This window comes from Bos indicus, chromosome 11 (genome assembly GCF_029378745.1).
Source record: "Bos indicus isolate NIAB-ARS_2022 breed Sahiwal x Tharparkar chromosome 11, NIAB-ARS_B.indTharparkar_mat_pri_1.0, whole genome shotgun sequence".
Lineage (NCBI taxonomy): Eukaryota > Metazoa > Chordata > Mammalia > Artiodactyla > Bovidae > Bos > Bos indicus.
This window is the reverse complement of record NC_091770.1, coordinates 48,737,291-48,758,684: the sequence shown is the minus strand read 5'-3', so window position 1 is coordinate 48,758,684 and position 21,394 is coordinate 48,737,291. Positions and strand designations below refer to the sequence as shown.

The 21,394-nt window shown below is 45.1% G+C and overlaps 1 protein-coding gene across 7 annotated transcripts in view; it reads right to left on the bottom strand.

Moving 5' to 3' along the window:
- Positions 1-2,345: 2,345 nt before the first annotated feature.
- ST3GAL5 (ST3 beta-galactoside alpha-2,3-sialyltransferase 5) overlaps positions 2,346-21,394 on the bottom strand; it is a 57,833-nt gene continuing 38,784 nt past the window's right edge. For 3 of the 7 annotated variants that reach the window (XM_070798814.1, XM_070798815.1, XM_019970313.2), the window contains 4 exons: positions 13,944-14,287; positions 9,975-10,161; positions 8,604-8,762; positions 2,346-3,713 (listed from right to left, as the gene is read on the bottom strand). In XM_070798814.1, coding sequence (XP_070654915.1) covers positions 3,465-3,713; positions 8,604-8,762; positions 9,975-10,161; positions 13,944-14,287 — 939 coding nt within the window. In that variant the 3' untranslated portion in view covers positions 2,346-3,464. The other 4 variants (XM_070798817.1, XM_070798820.1, XM_070798819.1 and 1 more) reach the window with 4 other exon arrangements.

Below are 21,394 nucleotides of genomic sequence, written 5' to 3'. Positions count from 1 at the left end.
AACTCATTGTCTTTATTGTTTGTTTCGGCCATGCCTCAAGGCTTGCAGGATCTTAGTTTCCGACCAAGGATTGAACTATCACCCTTGGCAGTGAAAGTTCCGAGTCCTAACCACTGGACAGCTGGGGAATTCCCTCTTTGTCTTTAAAACCGATTTTCTTCGCTAAATATATACATTTATAAATTATATATATGTGTGTGTGTGTGTGTGTGTTTTGGTTGTAGGTAAATACAGATAAATTCCCTGTTCTGTGAACACAAAAACAGGCTAGCATGGCCTTGGGATGTAGGAAAGAAGAGAAATAGACTGAGAAATTTGGGTCAGGGTGTCTGGCCCTCCAGGGAAGGGCAAGAAGTGCATTGTGTCCTCAGTCCCTTCCCCTGGTGGTCTGTGCTTTAGTTCAAGAGCGGAGCATGTGGTCCTTCTTGAGGGTCAGCATCTGGGAAGCGGGTGTCGGTCCCACAAGCAGCTACCCAGGGACCTTCATTTGTTGTTGTTTGGTCACTAAGTCGTGTCTGACTCTTTGCGATCCCATATACTGCAGCTTGCCAGGCTTCTCTGTCCTTTACCATCACCTGGAGTTTGCTCAAACTCATGTCCATTGAGTCAGTGATGCCATCCAACAATCTCATTCTCTGTCGCCCCCTTCTCCTCCTGCCTTCAATCTTTCCCAGCATTAGGGTCTTTTCCAATGAGTCGGCTCTTTGCATCAGGTGGTCAAAGTATTGGAGCTTCAGCTTCAGCATCAGTCCTTCCAGTGAATATTCAGGGTTGATTTCCTTTAGGATTAACTGGTTTGATCTCCTAGCAGTCCAAGGGACTCTTAAGAAGTCCGTGGCTTGTCAGGAACTGGGCTGCACACAGGAGATGAGCAGCGGGTGGTTGAGTGAAGCTTCATCTATACTTATGGCTGCTCCCCATCACTTGCATCCCCCTGATCCATAGAAAAACTGCCTTCCACGAAATCAGCCCCTGGTGCCTAAACGGTTGGGGACCACTGATTTAGAGCACGTACTGCCTGCTAGAAATGAAAAGTTGAGAGGCACAGACCCAGGGCTGACATTCGCTGAAATGAAAGCTGGAAAGTGCTGGACAGACTGCTTCCCAACGCTGGTGCAAGGCAGGGGCACAGGAGATCACACACACCCATAAGGTGGTGCACACAATACTTGGAAAGCTGTCCGAGTGTTAGGCCCTAGCTGCTTCTTGTCTTCTTATATAAACATCTGGGCTGCTTTAGTTTCCCAGCTGGCTCAGAGGTAAAGAATCACTTGCCATTGCAGCAGACACAGGAGATGCGGGTTCAATCCCTGGGTTGGGAAGATTCCCTGGAGAAATGGCAACCCACTCCAGTATTCTTGCCTGGAGAATTCCATGGATAGAGGAGCCTGGTGGCTACAGTCCATGGGGTCTTCTCTAAGTAGCCCCTGAGGATGATGGGGTGGAGATGCGTGGTGCAGGCCTGGACCGATCTGAATCACAGGACAGATGCTGAGTCTCAATATTCAAAGCTAAGTCTCACCATTAAATAAATAAATAAATAAATATATATATATATATATATATATATGTATATATTTTGTGTGTGTGTGTGTGGCTGTTGCTGAGTCTTTGCAGTATCGCAGGCTTTTCTCTAGCTGAGGCGAGTGGGGGCTACCCCATAGTTGCAGTGCTCAGGCTTCTCATTGCAGTAGCTTCGCTTATGGGCTCTAGGCGTGCGGGTTTCAGTACTTGCAGTGCTCTGGGCTCTAGAGTGCAGACTCAATAGTTGTGGCACATGGGCTTAGTTGCTCCAAGGCATGTGGCATCTTCCCAGACCCGGGACCAAACCTATGTCTCTTTCATTGGCAGGTGCATTCTTAACCATGGAGCCACCAGGGAAGCACTTAAGTCTCACCATCTAAGGGGTGAGATGTGTCTTAAAGAGTAGAAAGCAAAATCCATAGAAAAATTTTAAGACACAAAATCAGAGAAATGCTATTTTGCTACTCGGGCCCTTCTGAGCTTGGCCCCAGGACCCTGGAGATCTGAGGGACTTGTTCAGGGCTATGATCCAGCTCTTTGCCTGGCCCAGGCCGAGGAGCTGGCAGATGTGGGAGCCACTGGCCTTGGCTGGGGGTCAGAGCTGCACCAGGGCTGTGGGTGACATGAGAATTGCAGGGGGAGGGGGCAGCAGTACCCAGGGAGCTGGAGAAGAGAGAGACGCAGGGGTAGCGGGAGGTCCCTTCCTCCCCTCTCCTCTGTCCCTATGGTGAGGTCCTGCCCGGCAGCAGCATCCAAGAAGGACATTTTACTACACTTATAAACTTCTTTTCTTAAAAAAAAAATTCAAATTAACTAGCTCGTAAGAGTTCCTCAAAAGCTTTTATTCTTTTTTTTGACCGGCACACTGCCTGGTACACACTGCCAAATAGGCATTCAAGAAAAAATTTTTTTTAAATAGGCAACTTATAACACTGGGAAGACTTCATTTCAGTGTTTCGGAAAACATTCCTAGAAAGAGTGTACTCCCCTATGACTCTGGAGAACAGAGGTTTTGTCCTAATTTTTATAAGCCACCTCAGAGAAGACTGTGGAATAATTTGGATGAACACTTAAGTGTTTGGAAGGGCAAGTTAAAAACTCCCAGAAATCTAAGAGTTATCTTAATTGCAGGGAAGATCGTGGCTTCTGCCACCCAAGGCAGCTTTGCAGAACTCAGAGGACACAGAGAGTGTCTCAGTGTCCCTCCCTGACCAGGGGCCTCCAGTATATTTCTCCTGCTTGCTTCCTCTAAGACTTCTGGCGGAAGGCAGATCAAGAGAGAGGGACCATGAATTCTCCAAGTGGCCCAGGCCTCACGCACTAGCTTGGCCCAACCAGTGGTTTAACTACCGAGCATGTCACCCTGAAAGTGCGTCCGACATTCGTCCCACCAAATAGACTAACAGAGAACCAGAATCAGGCATTCGGGACTGTCATCAAAGGAGTCACCTCCCTTCTTCCACTTAATGACCTGGGATTCTGTGTGCAGTAGACAGGAACAGAGCTTTTACAAATTAAATAACTTCCTTACCATACAATAAAACATCATGACATACAATTCTCTTTGGAAAGTCTTTCCCATTCTCAAAATTAACTTACAAAATTTTGTGCAAAAACACTGGCCTCAAATAAATAGGGGGAGAAAGTGGGAAAAGCAGAACTTTTGTGGTTGCTTTTGTTTTTTAAATTAAAAGTTAAAAAACACTGGCTGCACTTCAAAGTACTTGCAGGATGAGATTCATCAAGAAGGCTGTGAAAAACAGCCCTCTGGGTCAGAGCTGCATTTTTTTCTTTTTTGGCTGTGCCTCACAGTATGCGGGATCTTAGTTCCCAGAATGGGGACTGAACCCGGGCCCCCAGCATTGGAAGCACAGAGTCTTAACCACTGGATGGCCAGGGAAGTCCCCCGGAGCTGCATTTTCAAGTGAGGTTTTTTGGGTTCAAAATTCACTATGGATGCCTCCGCTGAGATCTCTCACCACGCCCTCTCGGACCAGCTTCAGAAGGAAATTGGTCTCTGTGGTCACATTGTGCATGGTCTGAAAGTTCATGGCAGCCATGCAGAGATTGTCGAAGTAGTGCAAAGGGGTTCTGGGTTGGTTGAGGGCGTAGCTGAAGCCCGCCAAACTGACTTCATCGCACAGATGTGTGGCTAAGACGACGGCAATGACACCAATCGTGGGGACATTCTGCAAAGGAGAAGAGACAAAGAAAAAAGGTCTTAGCACAAGTCATTGCTTTCCAGGTTCGCTACATGCTATGCAAAGTAATGCAAATATGTACTCAGGACTGCAACTTTATATATCACACCATTTTACAGATCACCCAATTCTAAAGTCTGACCTGCCATCCAAGTCAGGAATCTGGACTCTAAAACATGGTCTGTGATGTGAATTCTTCTTTTCTAAAGTATTTATTTATTTGGCTGCACTAGGTCTTAGTTGCAGCATGTAGGATCTAGTTCCCTGACCAGGGATTGAACCTGGGTCCCTGCATGGACTTCCATGGTGGCTTAGATGGTAAAACATCTGTCTACAATGCGGGAGACCTGGGTTCGATCCCTGGGTTGGGAAGATCCCCTGGAGAAGGAAATGGCAATCCACTCCAGTACTATTGCCTGGAAAATCCCATGGACAGAGGAGCCTGGTGGGCTACAGTCCATGGGGTCACAAAGAGTCGGACACGACTGAGCAACTTCACTTTCCCCTGCATTAGGAGCATGGAGTCTTAACCACTGGACCCCCCAAGGAAGTCCCGATGTAAATTCTTTGAACATATCAGCGAAAGGCAGCCTGGCAGGTCCTTTAAGCACCAAGCTAAAAGGTATTCTTTCTAAAACCTTCACCCACCAGCCCTACAAAGGATGACCATAATGGCGAATCAACCTCATGTCCTCTCTTACATGAGAAAAGTCCACATGGGCTGCTCTGGGATAAGTAGCCATAGCCCTTCTTGGGACATGGATTTTGGAGCCCATCCTGTCCTGACTGGCTCCTGGCTCCACACAGCCTCTGCCTGAGAACAGAGGGGACTCAGAACCTGCCCTGTGAAGACTGTGTTCACCCCTTACCTGCAGGTTAAGGCCCCCATCTGTTTTCCCGGCAAATAACGTCCCTAGGTCATTTTCACATGTCCTGTTGCTCAGTCAATTTCTGCTTACTCTCTGATCAAGCAAGTACATTTTTAACCTCAAATTATGGGCTTTCACATTTGGGTTTTTTCCCCCTCAAATGTACCCTTACTGGCTTTGGGCTAGAATGCCAAATGTCCAATTCTGAATTCTGACTGTATCGCAGTTCCCTCTTCATGTCCGACATCTTGCCGCTAGTACACCTGGAAGCGTGCTCTCTGAATTTCCAATGCAGTTTGTAGATAAAGGTAACACACAGGGTGGCAGACAGGAATACAGAGAGCCCTCCTGGAGGCTACTGCCCATCTACTATTTGATATTCTTTTGCATCTACTAACATATTCATCTGAGCGGAGTCTGTGGCTTCTACAAGCAACTGTCCTTTTCTGTCAACCAGGACAACAGGGAACCCTTCAGAGTTCACAGATGAAAGTGGGATTCGGAAACATCCAGGGAGCCCACCATTCGGTAAAAACCGCTTCCTGGTCCCCAGTGTGCCGTGTCGACCTCTCAAGTCAGCCTCCCTTATTATAAAGGAACTCAACAGTCATTTTGCAGGTTTGCAAACAGAAACCAAGGGAAATTGATCCATAGAAAGCCTGCCTCTGGCTTGGGCTTAGGACTCTCAGGTGGTGTCCTGTCCTCTCCAACTGCGGCCAGCGCACACCCAGCAGGTCAAGAATTTGTTGTTGTTCGGTCACAGTCGCTAAGTTGTGTCCAGCTCTTTCGACCCCATGGACTGCAGCACACCGTGCTCCTCTATTCACTATCTCCTGGAGTTTGCCAAATTCAAGTCTACTGAGTCAGTGATGCTATCTTAACTATCTCATTCTCTACTGTCCCCTTCTCCTCCTGTCTTCATTCTTTTCCAGCATCAGTTATCTTTTCCAATGAGTCAGCTCTTTGCCATCAGGTGGCAAAAGTATTGGAACTTCAGCGTTAGTCCTTCCAATGAATATTCAGTGTTGATTTCCTTTAGGATTGACTGGTTTGATCTCCTTGCAGTCCAAGGGACTCTCAAGAGTCCTCTCTAGCACTACAATTAGAAAGCATCAATTTCAATAGGCTATATTAATCCTTGGCTATTTGACCTTGGCTATGATGAACCACCTAGAATAGCCTTGCAGATTATCTCTAATTTCCTTATAATAAAAATTTTAGAGTCCTTCCTAATTTCCCTATTCATATTTTAAATTGATACATACATTGCCAAACTACCCTCCAGAAAAAGTGCCAACTTAAATTCTACCTACATTCCTGCCAAACAAGGACATTATCAAGCGTTTAAATCTCTGCTAAGAAAACATGCAAAAAATGTCATTGTAGCTTTAATTCCCTTTTATTTGATTACTGGTGAAATTGAACATTTTATCATCTATTCCTTGGCTAAATTAATTTCTTTTGTGAATGTCTGTTCAAATTCCTTTCCCATTTCTTTTTTGGCTCATTGTTCTCTTTTTGATTTAATAAAATCTTCCCTGGTGGCTCAGATGGTAAAGCGTCTGCCTGTAATGTGGGAGACCCAGGTTTGATTGCTGGGTCAGGAAGATCCCCTGGAGAAGGAAATGGCAACCCATTCTAGTACTCTTGCCTGGAAAATTCCATGGATGGTGGAGCCTGGTAGGCTACAGCCAATGGGGTTGCAAAGACTTGGACACGACTGAGCAACTTCACTTTCACTTAATGTTTTGAGAGTATTTATTCCATTGTTTTTATGATAAATTTCCCCCCACTAACTTTGTTTCTGATACCCCTTTCTATTAGCAATTTCATATTTTATGTAATTAAATTTTTAAAGGTTATTTTTTAAATAAAATCGACCTGAAAACCAACAAATGAGCATTTGCCTGTGCTTAAAAAATACTATGGAGTAAAATAAAGTAAAAATACTCTATTAATACTATCTAATAAAGAAACCAGGCCATTTAAAAGATACAGAAATCTAGGTATATTTATAGTGAAATCTCTTATAACTTAGTTTAAGAGTCTTGCTGCAGTATGTTATCTTTTTTTAGAATAATTGTTTTGTTAAAAGTGATGCCAACAGGTTAAAAATTATAAGCCCACATTCTGGGGGACCGCACGTGCTCTGCATAGGGGAAGCCAGCTAGAGCCAGAGACCTGACAGTCACTGGTAGGGGATGGGGCTGCTTTCCTCTGAGAGGGAAAAGGCACCACGGATCTTGACCATGTTTCTGCAATGGCAGGAATCACATGGCCCTCCTGGGCTCCCCGTGGATGGAGGGCACAGCCCCCGAGGAAAACGGCGGCCTGTGAAGGGAACCACTTCCACCACGTGAACTGTTTCACCTGAGCTGGGTACCCAAGCCCGAGGCTGGAGCCAGAGTCAGATTCAGCTCTTACTGAAGATCCCCCCGAGAAGGAAATGGCTCCCCACTCCAGTATTCTCTCCTGGGAAATCCCATGGACAAAGGGAGGCTGTAGGCTACAGTCCATGAGATCATAAAGAGTCAAACACAACTTAGCAACTAAACAACAACATTCAGATACTTACTTTCCTTAACAACCACAGAATTCTTAATTTAAAATTTACAAAGTTGTGTTAAATCATCTTTTTATTTAGAATTTGCTTCAAAGGGCAAATGGAAGCTGCTCATCTGTCTATTGGATGAGGACCCTCCGGGTCCAGTTCAGTGTTGCAAATTCCCTCATGGATCAGTCCCAGCTCCTAGGAGGTATCTCAGGCCCCTGGTGTGGGTAGCAGAACCTCACATTAAAAAATTCCTTGCTCTCCCTTATATATAAATGCTTTGCTTAAAATTCTATTTAAAAATGATTTCCACTGCTTTTACAAAAGTTTTCTTTAGAGACACAGGAGGTGGCCCTAGTGGTAAAGAACCCACCTGCCAGTACAGGAAACCTAAGAGATGCAGGTTCGATCCTTGGGTTGGGAAGATCCTCTGGACAAGGAAATGGCAACCCATGCCAGTATTCTTGCCTGGAGAATCCCATGGACAGAGGAGCCTGGTGGGCTACAGTCCCTGGGGTCGCAAAGAGTGGGACATGACTGAGGCTACTTAGGACGGATAGTTCTTTAGATTATGAAGAAACAGGTGATAAAGGCATCTCTGACCAGAGCCACACAAGCTGACTGCAGGTAAAGAATCTACTGCAGTGAACCATCTGCAGCACAAAGGTTCTCAGAGTGGGCTGCAAAACAAAACTACCCAGGGAACTTTGAAAATCCCAGTGTACAGACGACAGCACAGACAGATGAATCGGAATGTTTGGGGTGTGGGACTCAGGCAGCAATGGAAAAGCACTGCTCGAGAGCAGGGTTCCCCAAGCTTTTTGGCACCAGGGACCGGTTTTGTGGAAGACAGTTTTTCTATGAACCTGGGGGCTGGGGATGGTTTCGGGATGATTCAAGCATGTTACATTTATTGTGCACTTTATTTCTATTATTATTATACCGGCTCTACCTCAGATCATCAGGCATTAGATTCTGGAGGTTGTGGACCCCTGATCTACAGAAATTGCCTATTTGCCATCACCTATGTATGTGTGCATGTGCATGCTGTCGTGTCCAACTCTTTGTGACCCTACAGACTGCAGCCCATGAGGGTCCTCGAGAGTGATGATAAACGTCAATTTTCTCTTAAGTGGCCTGTAGTGCTAAAATGTAGACAACTTTTCTGGAGTCTTGGAGTAACTTTTTATGGATTCCTGGAATAAGAATACCTTAAATAACATCTCAGTGATCAAAGTGCTAACTATACTAAAGAGATGAACCACTGGGGGTGAAAGGATTAAACAATGGGGAGCCTCTAAGGTCAAGATGTCGAGAGGTAAACATACACGGAACACAATGAGGTGTCATTTCTGGAAGATCCTCCTGGGTCTACAGCTGAGCCTAACTGAAAGGCGTATAGGCGGCTCCTTCCCAACACAAAGAGGAACAGTTAGGTATCAGCAGTGACAAAAATACCTTATCGCGGCCCCAGAACCTCGACTGAGGCTCTGAGTATTGAAGGATATCAAAGGCAGTCTCTTTGATAATAACTGGATTCAAAATCCTGAACTGTTTCGGCTGTAGTGGGATTTTTTCCGCCACCTGCTTCCAAAAGAAGAGCCGCACCCAAAATGGCTAAGGAAAGAGAGCAAGCAATCATTAGGGGGAGTTAATCAAGTTATCAGAGGAGGGGGAGAATGTGGCCCCTGCTAATGAGGGCAAAGCTGTGGGTGTGGCCCCACATGGGTTTGTGTTCTGCATTCTGTGGCAAAATCACAGAGCCATGCAATGGTAAGGATCTGATTCAGGAAGGTGGCACTGGACAAGGAAAGGAACTGCAGAAGCAACTCATCAGTTTGGGGAAAGAAGTTCTTAAGGTAATAGCCTCAGATGGTAGGTCTTTTCAGGATCCAAAGCCATCATTTCGTCCAGGGAAGATCAAGCAAATAGATTCAGTTTGAGGCCCACTTGTGCTCAGGCCCCACCACGCCCCTGCCCCCAGCCACTTACTCCACTTCCTGTCTGGTGATATCTCTTGTCTGACTATAAATCATTTCATATGTGCTCCATCTTTCAACTAGAAAAACTACCCAGAGGAAATCCAGAGGACCCCAATAAATTTTGGAGACACAAATTCTCCATCATGTGAAGCTTCTCTAAAGAGTTTGATATGTCCTATTAATTTTACAGTCAGCCAGATTGTACAAGTGCATATAAATGCACACACACTCCTTAAAAGTTGACCTCTAAAATTTATTTCAACATAATGGAGGGGGCCTCATAAAGTAGGGTGATAAATTACTGTAAAGAAAAACAAAAGGAATACAGAGCCAGGGCCATCTCATCCACATCTGCCCTTTTGAAACGCTGTGAATTGACTCCAACAAGAGAACCACCAATCAAAGCACTTTTGGAGACTCTCTTTGAAAAGACCCCTCAGAGAATTTATGGATATTCTTCTGAGCAGCCTTGATAATAATTTATACTCATGCACATAAGTCTAATTTCTGACAACAGCCAGAAGCCATGTAAATTCAAGTCTGGTAAATCAGCTGGGTGGTCAACCTCAATCATAGCAATTTTGGTCCCATGCTTTTCATTTCCACTAAGTAATGATACCGGTTTCCATGTGTGACTTGGGTTCTGAAAGCAATTTCCCAAGGGGAGTTCTGAGGGGCTTCAACAAAAGGAGTAGCTATTTGAAAGACAACACAAAAGCATGAATGTTAACTTAAAATCATTTTAAGTTAAACAAAAAACAAAAAACCAAAAAACCCTATAATTCCAGTTAGAGAGTCCTTCACTTTTTACAAAGGCACATCCAATGGATGAATTTCTAGTGCTTACCAGGGTTTCATTTTTGACCATTGCCTGAAGCCAGTTGAAGTCAACACTCTTAAATAAAACAGTAACAAACAAGTCACTGGAATAATATTCAAGGTCAGACAGAGGTGCACCTTCTGGATAAGTCATCCTTATAGTGGTTTTATTGCCAACATGCTCTGAATATCCTTCAACTGGTGCGTTGTTTAACCTATTAAAGTAAAAAGGACAAAGATAAACTGACATTAACCGCTTAATCACGTGCAAAATTCCTGCAGCATGTTTTCCACATTTTTCAAGGACTGGGAATGAGGGTATGGCTGGGGGTAGGGTGCCTCCCCTCCAGCAGCCCCATCACAGCCCCATCATCCCTCAGCTCTACCCTTTCCAGGTGTTGATGAGCGAAGTCTTCAGTCTGTGAACTAGCAACATCTGCCCGGATCCAATCTATGAATGACAAGCAATTCCATCCAGTCCTGCCATGTTAAGCCAACCTAAACACATTACACCGTGTGTGTTCTCTGGGCACTAGTAACGTTTCCTTGAAAGCTTTCCATTGTGCTTGGATATTAGTGGTCCTTGCCAGAATTTCAAAAAGATAATCAGAAAAGAAAACCTAGAAACCGCAGCAAAGCAGACACAAACCATAGTTACACAGACAGGGCTGGGCCCAAGGAGGGCACTGGGCCCAAGTGCAAAGTGAAGTGAAAGTCGTTCCGTTGTGTCCAACTCTTTGCAACCCCATGGACTATAGCCTATCAGGCTCCTCTGTCCAGGGTATTCTCCAAGCAAGAATACTGGAGTGGGTTGCCATTCCCTTCTCCAGGGGATCTTCCTAACCGAGAGATTGAACTAGGGTCTCCTGCATGACAGGCAGATTCTTTACTGGCTAAGCTACCAGGGTGCAACCTGGTCTTAAATTAAAGCAGGAATTTGGGGTACTGACCACTGTTACATCGATGGAGGCTTTGCCAGTGTGGACGGTCTGGGGGAAACATTAAGAATTCTTTTTAAAGCAGTATCACTCACCCAGGTACATAGTTTTGAAATCTCAAGAAAAGTCTGTTTGGTCTTTTCCCTGTATTATCACATCTGTATAAAGCTTTCTTTTCCATTCTACTTCTACTTCCTCTTCTAGATCTCAGATACCTAAGTCCTGGATTATTAAAAGATATTATTAGACATGACAACTAAATGCAGAGTATGATCCTGGACCAGTTATATTCTTTTTCTTTTCCTTTATTTAAAAAAAATTTTTGGCTGTACTGTGAGGCATGTGGGATCTTAGTTCCCCAACCTGGGACTGAACCCGTGTCCCCTGCAGTGGAAGTGTAGAGTCTTAACAACTGGACTGCCAGGGAAACCCCTCCTTTCTTTTTAAATAATGGACACTACTGGAATAACTGGTGAAATCTGAATAAGGATTGTAAATAAGTCTCTCCTGCATCAGTGTTAATCTCCTTATTCTGAATATCATCTTGTAGTTCTATAACAGAATGTCCTTGTTCTCAGGAAATGCACACTGAAGTATTTAGGTGTAAAGAAGGAGCTTGAAATTTGCAACTAACTCTCAAAGGGTTCAGAAAAGAATAACAAAATATAAAGAGAGAAAATTATAAAGCCAGTGTGATCAAGTGTTATCAGCTGGGGAATCTGGGAAAAGGGGAGTTCTTTGTATGACTCTGGCAACTTTTCTGTTAATTGTAGAACTGCTTTAAACCTGAAAGTTACCCACCAAACATTTGTCAACTGATTTCCGTTACAATCGGCTAAGTCTCCATCCTTAGTCCCCAGCGCTCCATGGCTTCCCGTGCCTACGCATGACGTCCATGCCTCCCAGTCTGGCCCCACCACCACTGGTCATCGAGCCAGCCCCTGTCCCCTCTTGCACTCTCCTCCTGCCAGGCAGGGCTCCTCACCCAGATTTCCCTGCCCCCCTTTCTTCAAGGTCAAATCCCATCTTTCTTTTAGGGGCTGTGAACAATGTTGGGGTGAGAGGCGATGAAACTGCTGTTTCTAGGTGCTTCCTGTGAGCCAGACACTGTCACATGCTCTGAATATTCTCATTTTTTGTTTCTTTTTAAAATTTTTTAATTAATTAATTTTTACTTATTTATTGGGCTGCGCCAGGTCTTAGCTGCGACATGTAGGATCTAGTTCCCTGACCAGGGAGCAAACCTGGGACCCCCGGATTCGAAGTGCAGAGTCTCAGCCACTGGACCACCAGGGAAGTCCCTGAAGAGTCTCATTCTTTGCTGAAGCCGTCTCATTAGCCAAATCCCACCTTTCCTCAAGGTCAGCTCAAGGCCGCCCTTCTCTTTCACAGTATCTCTCCCCTGGCCAGAGAGTATACCCCAGTTTCTCACTTTGTCTCCTCCCATATCCCACTCGTGTACCGTTAAGATGGGCACAGGGTCCCGTCTACCTCCTCCAGTGCTGCCTGTGCACATCGCTCAGCTGCTCACACAGAGCTGGGGCTGAGGTTCTGGAAGCCTCAACACTCTGCGTTTGGAGTGTCAGGGTCTGGTCCGAACTCCATGCCCTGTGGTGCCTCCGTGTCCTCATCTCTGACACTAGCTAACAGGATGGCTTCTCCAAGGCTTGAGACACACCAGAGCCCGTGACAGCATCTGGCACACAGGAAGCCCTCACAGGAAGGAAGCAGTTACACCCTGCTTCACCTCAACAACTTCCCCACCCCTGAAGCCCTGACCCCACTCCCATACTTCATACATTTTGCCTTAAAACTTGTTCTTTGTTTCTTCTCTCTCTTGGCCCTTACAAAAAAGTCTGGTTCTTTCCTAGAAACCTCTTATACCCCCTCCCCTTTCTTCCATAGCTCCTCCTCCTTCCTATACATTTTCCAAACATCACTCCTAACAGCACTCTAGTGTTCTTGTTTGGAGAAGGAGGGGCTTCCCTGGCAGTCCAGTGGTTAAGACTCTACACTTCCACTCCATGGACAGAGTAGCCTGGCGGGCTACCGTCCATGTGGTCTCAACGAGTCGGACATGACTGTGTAACTAACACTTTCATTTTTCACTGAGCATCTACTATAAGTCTGACACTGTTCCACATGCTTTACACCTGTTAACTCATTTTGTCTTCACAGTAACCCTATGAGCTCTGTGCCATTATGGCCTCCATTTACAGATGAGGAAATCAAGGCACAGGACAGAAAGGAAACTTGCCCAAAATCACAGCTATTGGTGACAAAGGCATTATGTGGACATATCACCACTTTCAGGCTCAAAATGTCTGAGATGGATCTTGTCATCCTTCGTCACTAGCTAGAGATTTTCCTCAACTATCCCAGTGGTTCCACTAATACCTTAGACCTCAGACTGGAAATCCTGGTGTTTCCTAACATGACTGTCAAACTATCAGCAATGTAATTGCTATCACCCTGTAATTCAGGGTGACTGCCTATTGCCTGTAGTGAGCGTGATTAGTTGCTTCAGCCATAGTTGATTCTTTGCAACCCTATGGATTGTTGTCCACCAGGCTCCTCTGTCCATGGGATTCTCCAGGTAAGAATACTGGAGTGGGCTGCCAAGCCCTCCTCCAGGGGTCTGGTGTTTAAATGCTTCTGTGTGTTTTCTGGTCCCAGCCAGGGCCACCTCCCAGGTCCACCCACCCCAAGTCCCACTCCTAGAAGCCAGGTGTCCCCTGACTCAAGTATGTCCCCCTTCCCCACACCCTCCTCCGGGCCCTGCCTAGCACAGCCTTCCTCCTTTGCTGGCTTATCTGAATCTACCCATCTTTCCAACCCTCAACTCCACTGAAAAGGTTTTTACCAAAATGAGGGTCAGTACCGCACAGTTTGGAGCATCCAATCATTTCATGTCTTTGTTTCAACTTCTCAAAACATGAGTCCCCGGAAAGCAGGGACATGTGGGGTTGTTCTGGGTGCTTCCCGTTTGTGGTGCTGCCCTGACCCACGGCAGTGAGCTACAGCCTAGAGGACAGAGGCTGGTCTTCAAGCCACCGTACCGTATCACGACATCAAACTGGTTCAGGGCATGGCCCAGCTCCAGTCCGTGGAGGATCCCGCCACTTCCGATGACCACACAATGCTTGCAGCTCTTGGCTCTCAAGTGTTCAGGAAAGTCATGCTCTGGCAAGAGTTCCAAGAGGGTCTGGACTTTCCCAGAGAACTTGCGGAATCCGAAAGGAGGGTCGTACTTGTACTCGGCCTCACTCTCTGCGGGGACCTTCGTGACGAACGGTGGCAGGTCCAAGCTGTACCTGCTCCCAAAGAGCTGTGCCATCGACCTCTTGGCAAACTGGGGCCGGCACTCCTTCTGCAGGACTTGCTGGGCGTACTGCTGGGCTCTCTGGAATGAAGCACACAGACCTGCGTGTCAAAGGCTTCAGGCATTAGAAGTGCACTCTGACAGTGACACTGAGCCCCCTGCTGTTGGACATGGCTCCCTTGTGGATGACTGACTTGTAACACAAAACAACTGTATTTAAGAGTCAATTGATGGGCCTTTCCTGGTGGCCCAGTGGTTAAGAATCCTCCTGCCAATGCAGGAGATGAGGGTTTGATCCCTAGTCCAGGAAAATTTCACTTGTCAAGGGGCAATGAAGCATGTGAGCCACGACTACTGAGCCCATGCTCTAGAGCCCATGAGCTACAACTATGGAGCCTAAGCGCTGTAACTACTGAAGCCCATGTGCCTAGAGCCTGTGCTCTGTAACAAGAGAAACCACCGCAATGAGAAGCTCTCGCATGGCAACTAGAGAGAAGTCCCCACTCTCTATGGTAGAGAGAGCCCATGTGCAGCAACAAAGATCCAGCAAAGCCAAAAATAAATAAACTTTTAAAAATACTTAAAAAAGAGTCAATTTATGCTAGATGTTTGAGAGGAAAATCTAGGAGAACCACATGAAAAGGAGATAAACTCAATTAAGATGTTTCATTGCATGAGTGAAACAGGAAGGCCCTCACCTCCCACCCTTCCGGCTTAGATCATTCAAATAAATCCGGGTTTCAAAAAGGTGTTTAAGATATCATTTTAAAAAAATCTTCTCAGAAGATTTCATGGTTCATAACATCCTGACACATGCTATATAACACAGATGAAACTCAAAGATATACTCATCTAAATAAGCCAGTTACAAAAAGACAAGTACTGTAGAACTCCACTTATAGAGAGTATCTAATGTAGTCAAATTCACAGAAATACAAAGAACAGACCGGTGATTACTATGGGCTGGGGGGGTGGATAGTTTCAGTTTAGCAAGATGGAAATGTTCCAGTGTGAATATATTTAACAGGACTAAACTACATTTAAAAATAATAAATACGGTAAATTTTAAATTAAATTTAAATTTTATGGTGTTTTTTTAAACCACAGTTTAAAAGAAAAAAGATTCCCAGGGACTTCTCTGGTGGTCCAGTGGTTAAGACTCCACGCTCCCAGTGCAGGGGGCCCGGGTTTAGTTTCTGGTTGGGGAACTAAGATCCCACATGCTGTATAGCATAGCCAAAAGAGAGAGAGAGAGAAAAAAAAAAAAAGATTTCCTGTTTCAGGTTCCTGTCTAGTGGGATGAAAACAGGATTATCAGTTAGGGTAACGATCTTCACAGCCTGGAATGGAAACTAGGTGTAACCTGCAACTTTGTCCTGTCAACAAAAAACTGCCTTGGTTTTGTATACAATTTTCACTGCAATGTTAATGTTTTGCATCAACAAGAAATGACTGCTGAAGGCCAAGTTCACTAGCCTGGCTGAAGGCAGCGGGACACAGACAAACATGGAATAAATGGCCACTCATCCCACAGTCTGCCCTTTGGCTCAGTCTGGCCAAATGCTGCCTTGGGACCGTCTGGCAGGAAGTTCTCCTTCATTGCTGTGCTCTACGTCCTCATCACTACATACCACAGCCTTGGCCTTGCCTTATCCCTCCTTCCATCAAACTGTATGTGCGTGTGTGTGTGTATGTGTGTGTGTGTGTGGGTGTGTGGTCCTCTATTTGCTGGGATATTTATTTTTAGTATTGAACATGTCTTTTGAACCGTGTCAGTACTATTACGAGGATTATTATTGCTGTATACAGTTCTAACGGAGAAGGCAATGGCACCCCACTCCAGTACTCTTACCTGGAAAATCCCATGGACGGAGGAGCCTGGTAGGCTGCAGTCTATGGGCTCGCTAAGAGTTGGACACGACTGAGCGACTTCACTTTCACTTTTCACTTTCATGCATTGGAGAAGGAAATGGCAACCCACTCCAGTGTTCTTGCCTGGAGAATCCTAGGGATGGGGGAGCCTGGTGGGCTGCCGTCTATGGGGTCGCACAGAGTCAGACACGACTAAAGTGACTTAGCAGCAGCAGCAGCATACAGTTCTAAATGTTTGCCTCAATTATGTTTTTTCCTCAAAGTCCTGTCTGATTTTTACATGATAAAATTTTTGTAGAAACAACAATTCTCTGAATATAGCAGAACCCCCTCCCTATTTTTAAAATCACAGTTTCAAAAAGTTATTAGTACTGGAAAGAGCACATCATTTATATCTTTTATGTCTTGAGGATCTGGCCCCACGCCTGGAGAAGGGAAGTGATGTTCTTGGAGCCTCGGACAACGCTGCAGATATGGTCACAGTCTCAGGTCACCAGCATGACATCTAGGACAGCTGGCAAGACTGTCCTATCTTCACTTTGTGGGCTCAGGGTGGTTCACCCAGAAGGACACAACTGAGCTGGCAGGTCACCTAGTCTGATCGCCTCCCAGGCTCCTATGATCCTAGCCTCTGCCCACAGAGAGCAGCTGACAATCACCATTGAGAGCAAGAGTTTGAACTGGCATCTTTGCAAGGAATCAGTGAGAAAGCCAAGCAAGAAGCCAGCTGTGACCCAAGAAGACCCTGAATGGAGGCTTCACCATGACCAGGCCTCCAAGTTCAGTGACACTCTGCAACCACTGGCACTTAACACCGGACTGCACGGGCAGGGCACGCACAGGGACCACATGTGCTGTACACACTTGTCTCTAGACCCCAGGCCTGAGGGTTATTAATAACAGTTTTTAGAGGACAAAAGGTCTAACTCCTCACTACGGAAGCATATCCCGAGCATCTTGTTTTACAAATCTCCTGGGATAAAAAAGAACATCGGAAAAGTACTAGGAGACGGAAGCCTCATGACTGACTCAGGACCGGAAAGAGAGGTTAGGTGATGGAGTCGGAGACCGGAGCATGACTCTTCTGGCCGCCGGATTTTCTCTTTAATTTGAAAGGAGTGAAATTTCCATTCTGGCAGAGAGTCCCATCTCAGGCTTCAAAGTGAATTTTCTAGACCTTGAGGAGAGCACCTTCTGATGGTGACCCCTCCTGTTCCTCATTCATAGCAGGTGCAATAAATCCATCCCAGTGACAGTGTTCTCAGTGCCACTGGAAATAGCCAAACAACAGCAATCCCTTTTCCTTTTTTGTTTCAATTTGTTGAAACATGTTGTAAAATACCCCATGTTACACGTGTCATTGAACTGTGTCAGTACTATTTCGAGGATTATTATTGCTGTATACAGTTCTAAATGTTTGCCTCAACTATGTTTTTTTCTCAAAGTCCTGTCTCGTTTCTGCATGATAATACTTTTGTAGAAACAACAATTCTCTGAATATAGCAGAACCCCCTCCCTATTTTTAAAATCACAGTTTCAAAAAGTTATTAGTACTGGAAAGAGCACATCATTTATATCTTTTATATCTTATGATGGTGACGCTTCCTGTCCCTCATTCATAGCAGGTGCAATGAATCCATCCCAGTGACACGGTCAGCCTCCCTCCTTCCTCTTCCCGGCTTCAAACCTCAGAAGAAAAATGCCCGGGGAGGACAGCTCGCCTTGCAGAGCTGTAGTCCAGACAGGAAGCATCACAACCTTCCTCTTCTCTGCTGCAGACAGTGCCAAAGCTGGGAGCCAGAGCAGGCTGGTGAGGAAGGACACGGTGAGTCTGGCTGACATCCATTCTGAGTGAGGACCACCGCCAAACAGAGGACTATGGACTCTCTCAAAGACAGAGGAAGCCCCTTTGCTCCTGAATCGACACAGGGACACAGGAGATTCAGTTTCTGAAAGACTTCCAGGCTGAGTTTGATGACTGCCCATGACTGAGAATAAATAGACATCAGGCAGCTTCAGTTGTCAATGACATAGCCATTTGCCATGGAAAACCACAAAGTGAGAATCCACAGAGGGGTATTAAAAAATGAATTTTCTTCAGTAGAATCTCCATGTTCAGTTCTACCCCATAATTTTTAGGACAGTCCTTCTCAGAGATATAGGTAAGTGGCATAATTCTGAGTAAAAGGCAATGTTTTATTTATCGATTTAAACCCAGGACAGGGAACAGCATTTGGGTTGGAGGGGGGTCTGAGGTCTGGAGCTGACCGGAAATGTGTAGGAACCCAACTCGGCCACAGACCACATGAACCAAAGGTATGGGTTACGTTATGAAACTTTCACTTCCATGTTTGTAAACTCTGGCTTAACTCCCATGGGTTAGCTGTCTATAGCTTTTACCTGGTTAAAGGCAGAAAAATCTGAATAACCAAGTCACAGAGAGAGTAGCATGATAAAATCTCAACCACCCAGTGGTTGCCTGGGGCTGGTAGTTGAGGGTAGGGACTGGCCACAGAAGGGGTGAGAGGCAATTAACATGTGATGAAATGTTCTCAATGGGATTGTGGTGATGGAGGTATAACTATAAACTTACTAGATGCTCCTTCTAGAACTAACACTCAGAAAAGATGCCCTTTTCATCATATGGACTGGAATGCAAAAGTAGGAAGTCAAGAGACACCTGGAGTAACAGGCAAATTTGGCCTTGGAGTACAAAATGAAGCAGGGCAAAGGCTAATAGAGTTTTGCCAAGAGAATGCACTGGTCATAGCAAACACCCTCTTCCAACAAAACAAGAGAAGACTCTACACATGGACATCACCAGATGGTCAATACTGGAATCAGATTACATTCTTTGTAGCCAAAGATGGAGAAGCTCTACACAGTCAGCAAAAACAAGACTGGGAGCTGACTGTGGCTCAGATCATGAACTCCTTATTGCAAAATTCAGACTTAAATTGAAGAAAATAGGGAAAATCACTAGACCATTCAGGTATGACCTAAATCAAATCCCTTACAATCATACAGTGACAGTGACAAATAGATTCAAGGGATTAGGTCTGACAGACAGAGTGCCTGAAGAACTATGGATAGAGGTTCGTGGCATTGTACAGGACCATTCCCAAGAAAAAGAAATGCAAAAAGGCAAAATGGTTGTGTGAGGAGGCCTTACAAATAGCTGAGAAAAGAAGAGAAGTGAAAAGCAAAGGAGAAAAGAAAAAATAGACCCATTTGAATGCAGAGTTCCAAAAAATAACAAGGAGAGATAAGAAAGCCTTCCTCAGCGATCAATGCAAACAAATATAGAAAAACAACAGAATGGGAAAGACTAGAGATCTCTTCAAAAAAATTAGAGATACCAAGGGAACATTTCATGCAAAGATGGGTACAATAAAGGACAGAAATGGTACGGACCTAACAGAAGCAGAAGATATTAACGAATCACCAGTCCAGGTTCGATGCAGGATACAGGATGCTTGGCGCTGGTGCACTGGGATGACCCAGAGGGATGGTACGGGGAGGGGGGTGGGAGGGGGGTTCAGGATTGGGACACGTGTACACCTGTGGCGGATTCATGTTGATGTATGGCAAAACCAATACAATATTGTAAAGTAATTAGCCTCCAATTAAAATAAATAAATTTAAATTAAAAAAAAAAAGAAGAGGTGGCAAGAATACACAGAAGAACTATACAAAAAAGACCTTCAGTTCAGTTCAGTTGCTCAGTCGTGTCTGATTCTTTGTGACTCCATGAATCGCAGCACGCCAGGCCTCCCTGTCCATCACCAACTCCCGGAGTTTACCCAAACTCATGTCCATCGAGTCGGTGATACCATCCAGCCATCTCAGCCTCTGTCATCCCCTTCTCCTCCTGCCTCCAATCCCTCCCGGCATCAGGGAGTCAACTTTAATGACTCAGATTACCACGATGGTGTGATCACTTACCTAGAGCCAGACATCCTGGAATGTGAAGTCAGGTGGGCCTTAGCATCACTACGAATAAAGCTAGCGGAGGTGATGGAATTCCAGTTGAGCTATTTCAAATCCTAAGAGATGATGCTGTGAAAGTGCTACACTCAATATGCCAGCAAATTTGGAAAACTCAGCAGTGGCCACAGGACTGGAAAAGGTCAGTTTTCATTCCAATGTTAAAGAACATTCAAACTACCACACAAGTGCACTCATTTCACATGCTAGCAAAGTAATGCTCAAAATTCTCCAAGCTAGGCTTCAACAGTACATAAACTGTGAACTTCCAGATGTTCAAGCTGGATTTAGAAAAGGCAGAGGAACCAGAGATCAAATTGCCAACATCCACTGGATCATTGAAAAAGCACAGAATTCCATAAAAATATCTACTTCTGCTTTATTGACTATGTCAAAGCCTTTGTATGGGTCACAACAAACTGTGGAAAATTCTTCAAGAGATGGGAATACCAGACCTGCCTCCTAAGAAATCTGTACACAGGTCAAGAAGCAACAGTTAGAACCAGACATGGAACAATGAACTGGTTCCAAATTGGGAAAGGAGTACGTGAAGGCTGTATATTGTCACCCTGCTTATTTAACTTATATGCAGAGTACATCATGAGAAATGCTGGGCTGAATGAAGCACAAGCTGGAATCAAGACTGCCGGGAGAAATATCCAATATCAGTAACACTCTTCCAACTGGGTGCTTAAAAGGAGAAGGAGTAAGTCTTATGGCATGTATACTTTACCAAAAGACACTGTTAGGAAGAAAACAATCAGACAATCTGGATCTAGACCCAGTTCCAGATCTCTTTATCACAGTGTTGTTGCTTAGTTGCTGAGTTGTGTTCGACTCTTTGAAGCATGCCAGGCTTCCCTGTCCTTTACCATCTCCCTGAATTTGCTCAAACTCATGTAAGTGATGCCATCCAATCATCTCATCCTCTGTCGCCCCCTTCTCTTGATCTCAGTCTTCCCCAGCATCAGGGTCTTTTCCAGTGAGTTAGCTCTTCACATCAGGTGGCCAAAGAATTGGAGCTTCAGCTTCAGCATCAGTCCTTCCAATGAATATTCAGGACTGATTTCCTTTAGGATTGACTGGTTGGATCTCCCTGCTATCGTAGTGTAAACTTGGTTAAAGCATTAGCCCAAGGTCTAGGCTTCAGTTTCCTCACCTCTATGAGACTACTGAAGGATGGTCAAGGGAAAAATAAGGACACCAGGGAGAGAAGGATCAGTTTGGAGGTGTGAATGCCTGGACTGATTCAAAACTCAGCCCAGGGTTACTCTGCTTACTTCATTTTTTATTTATTTTTTGGCTGCACTGTGTGGCATTTAAGATCTT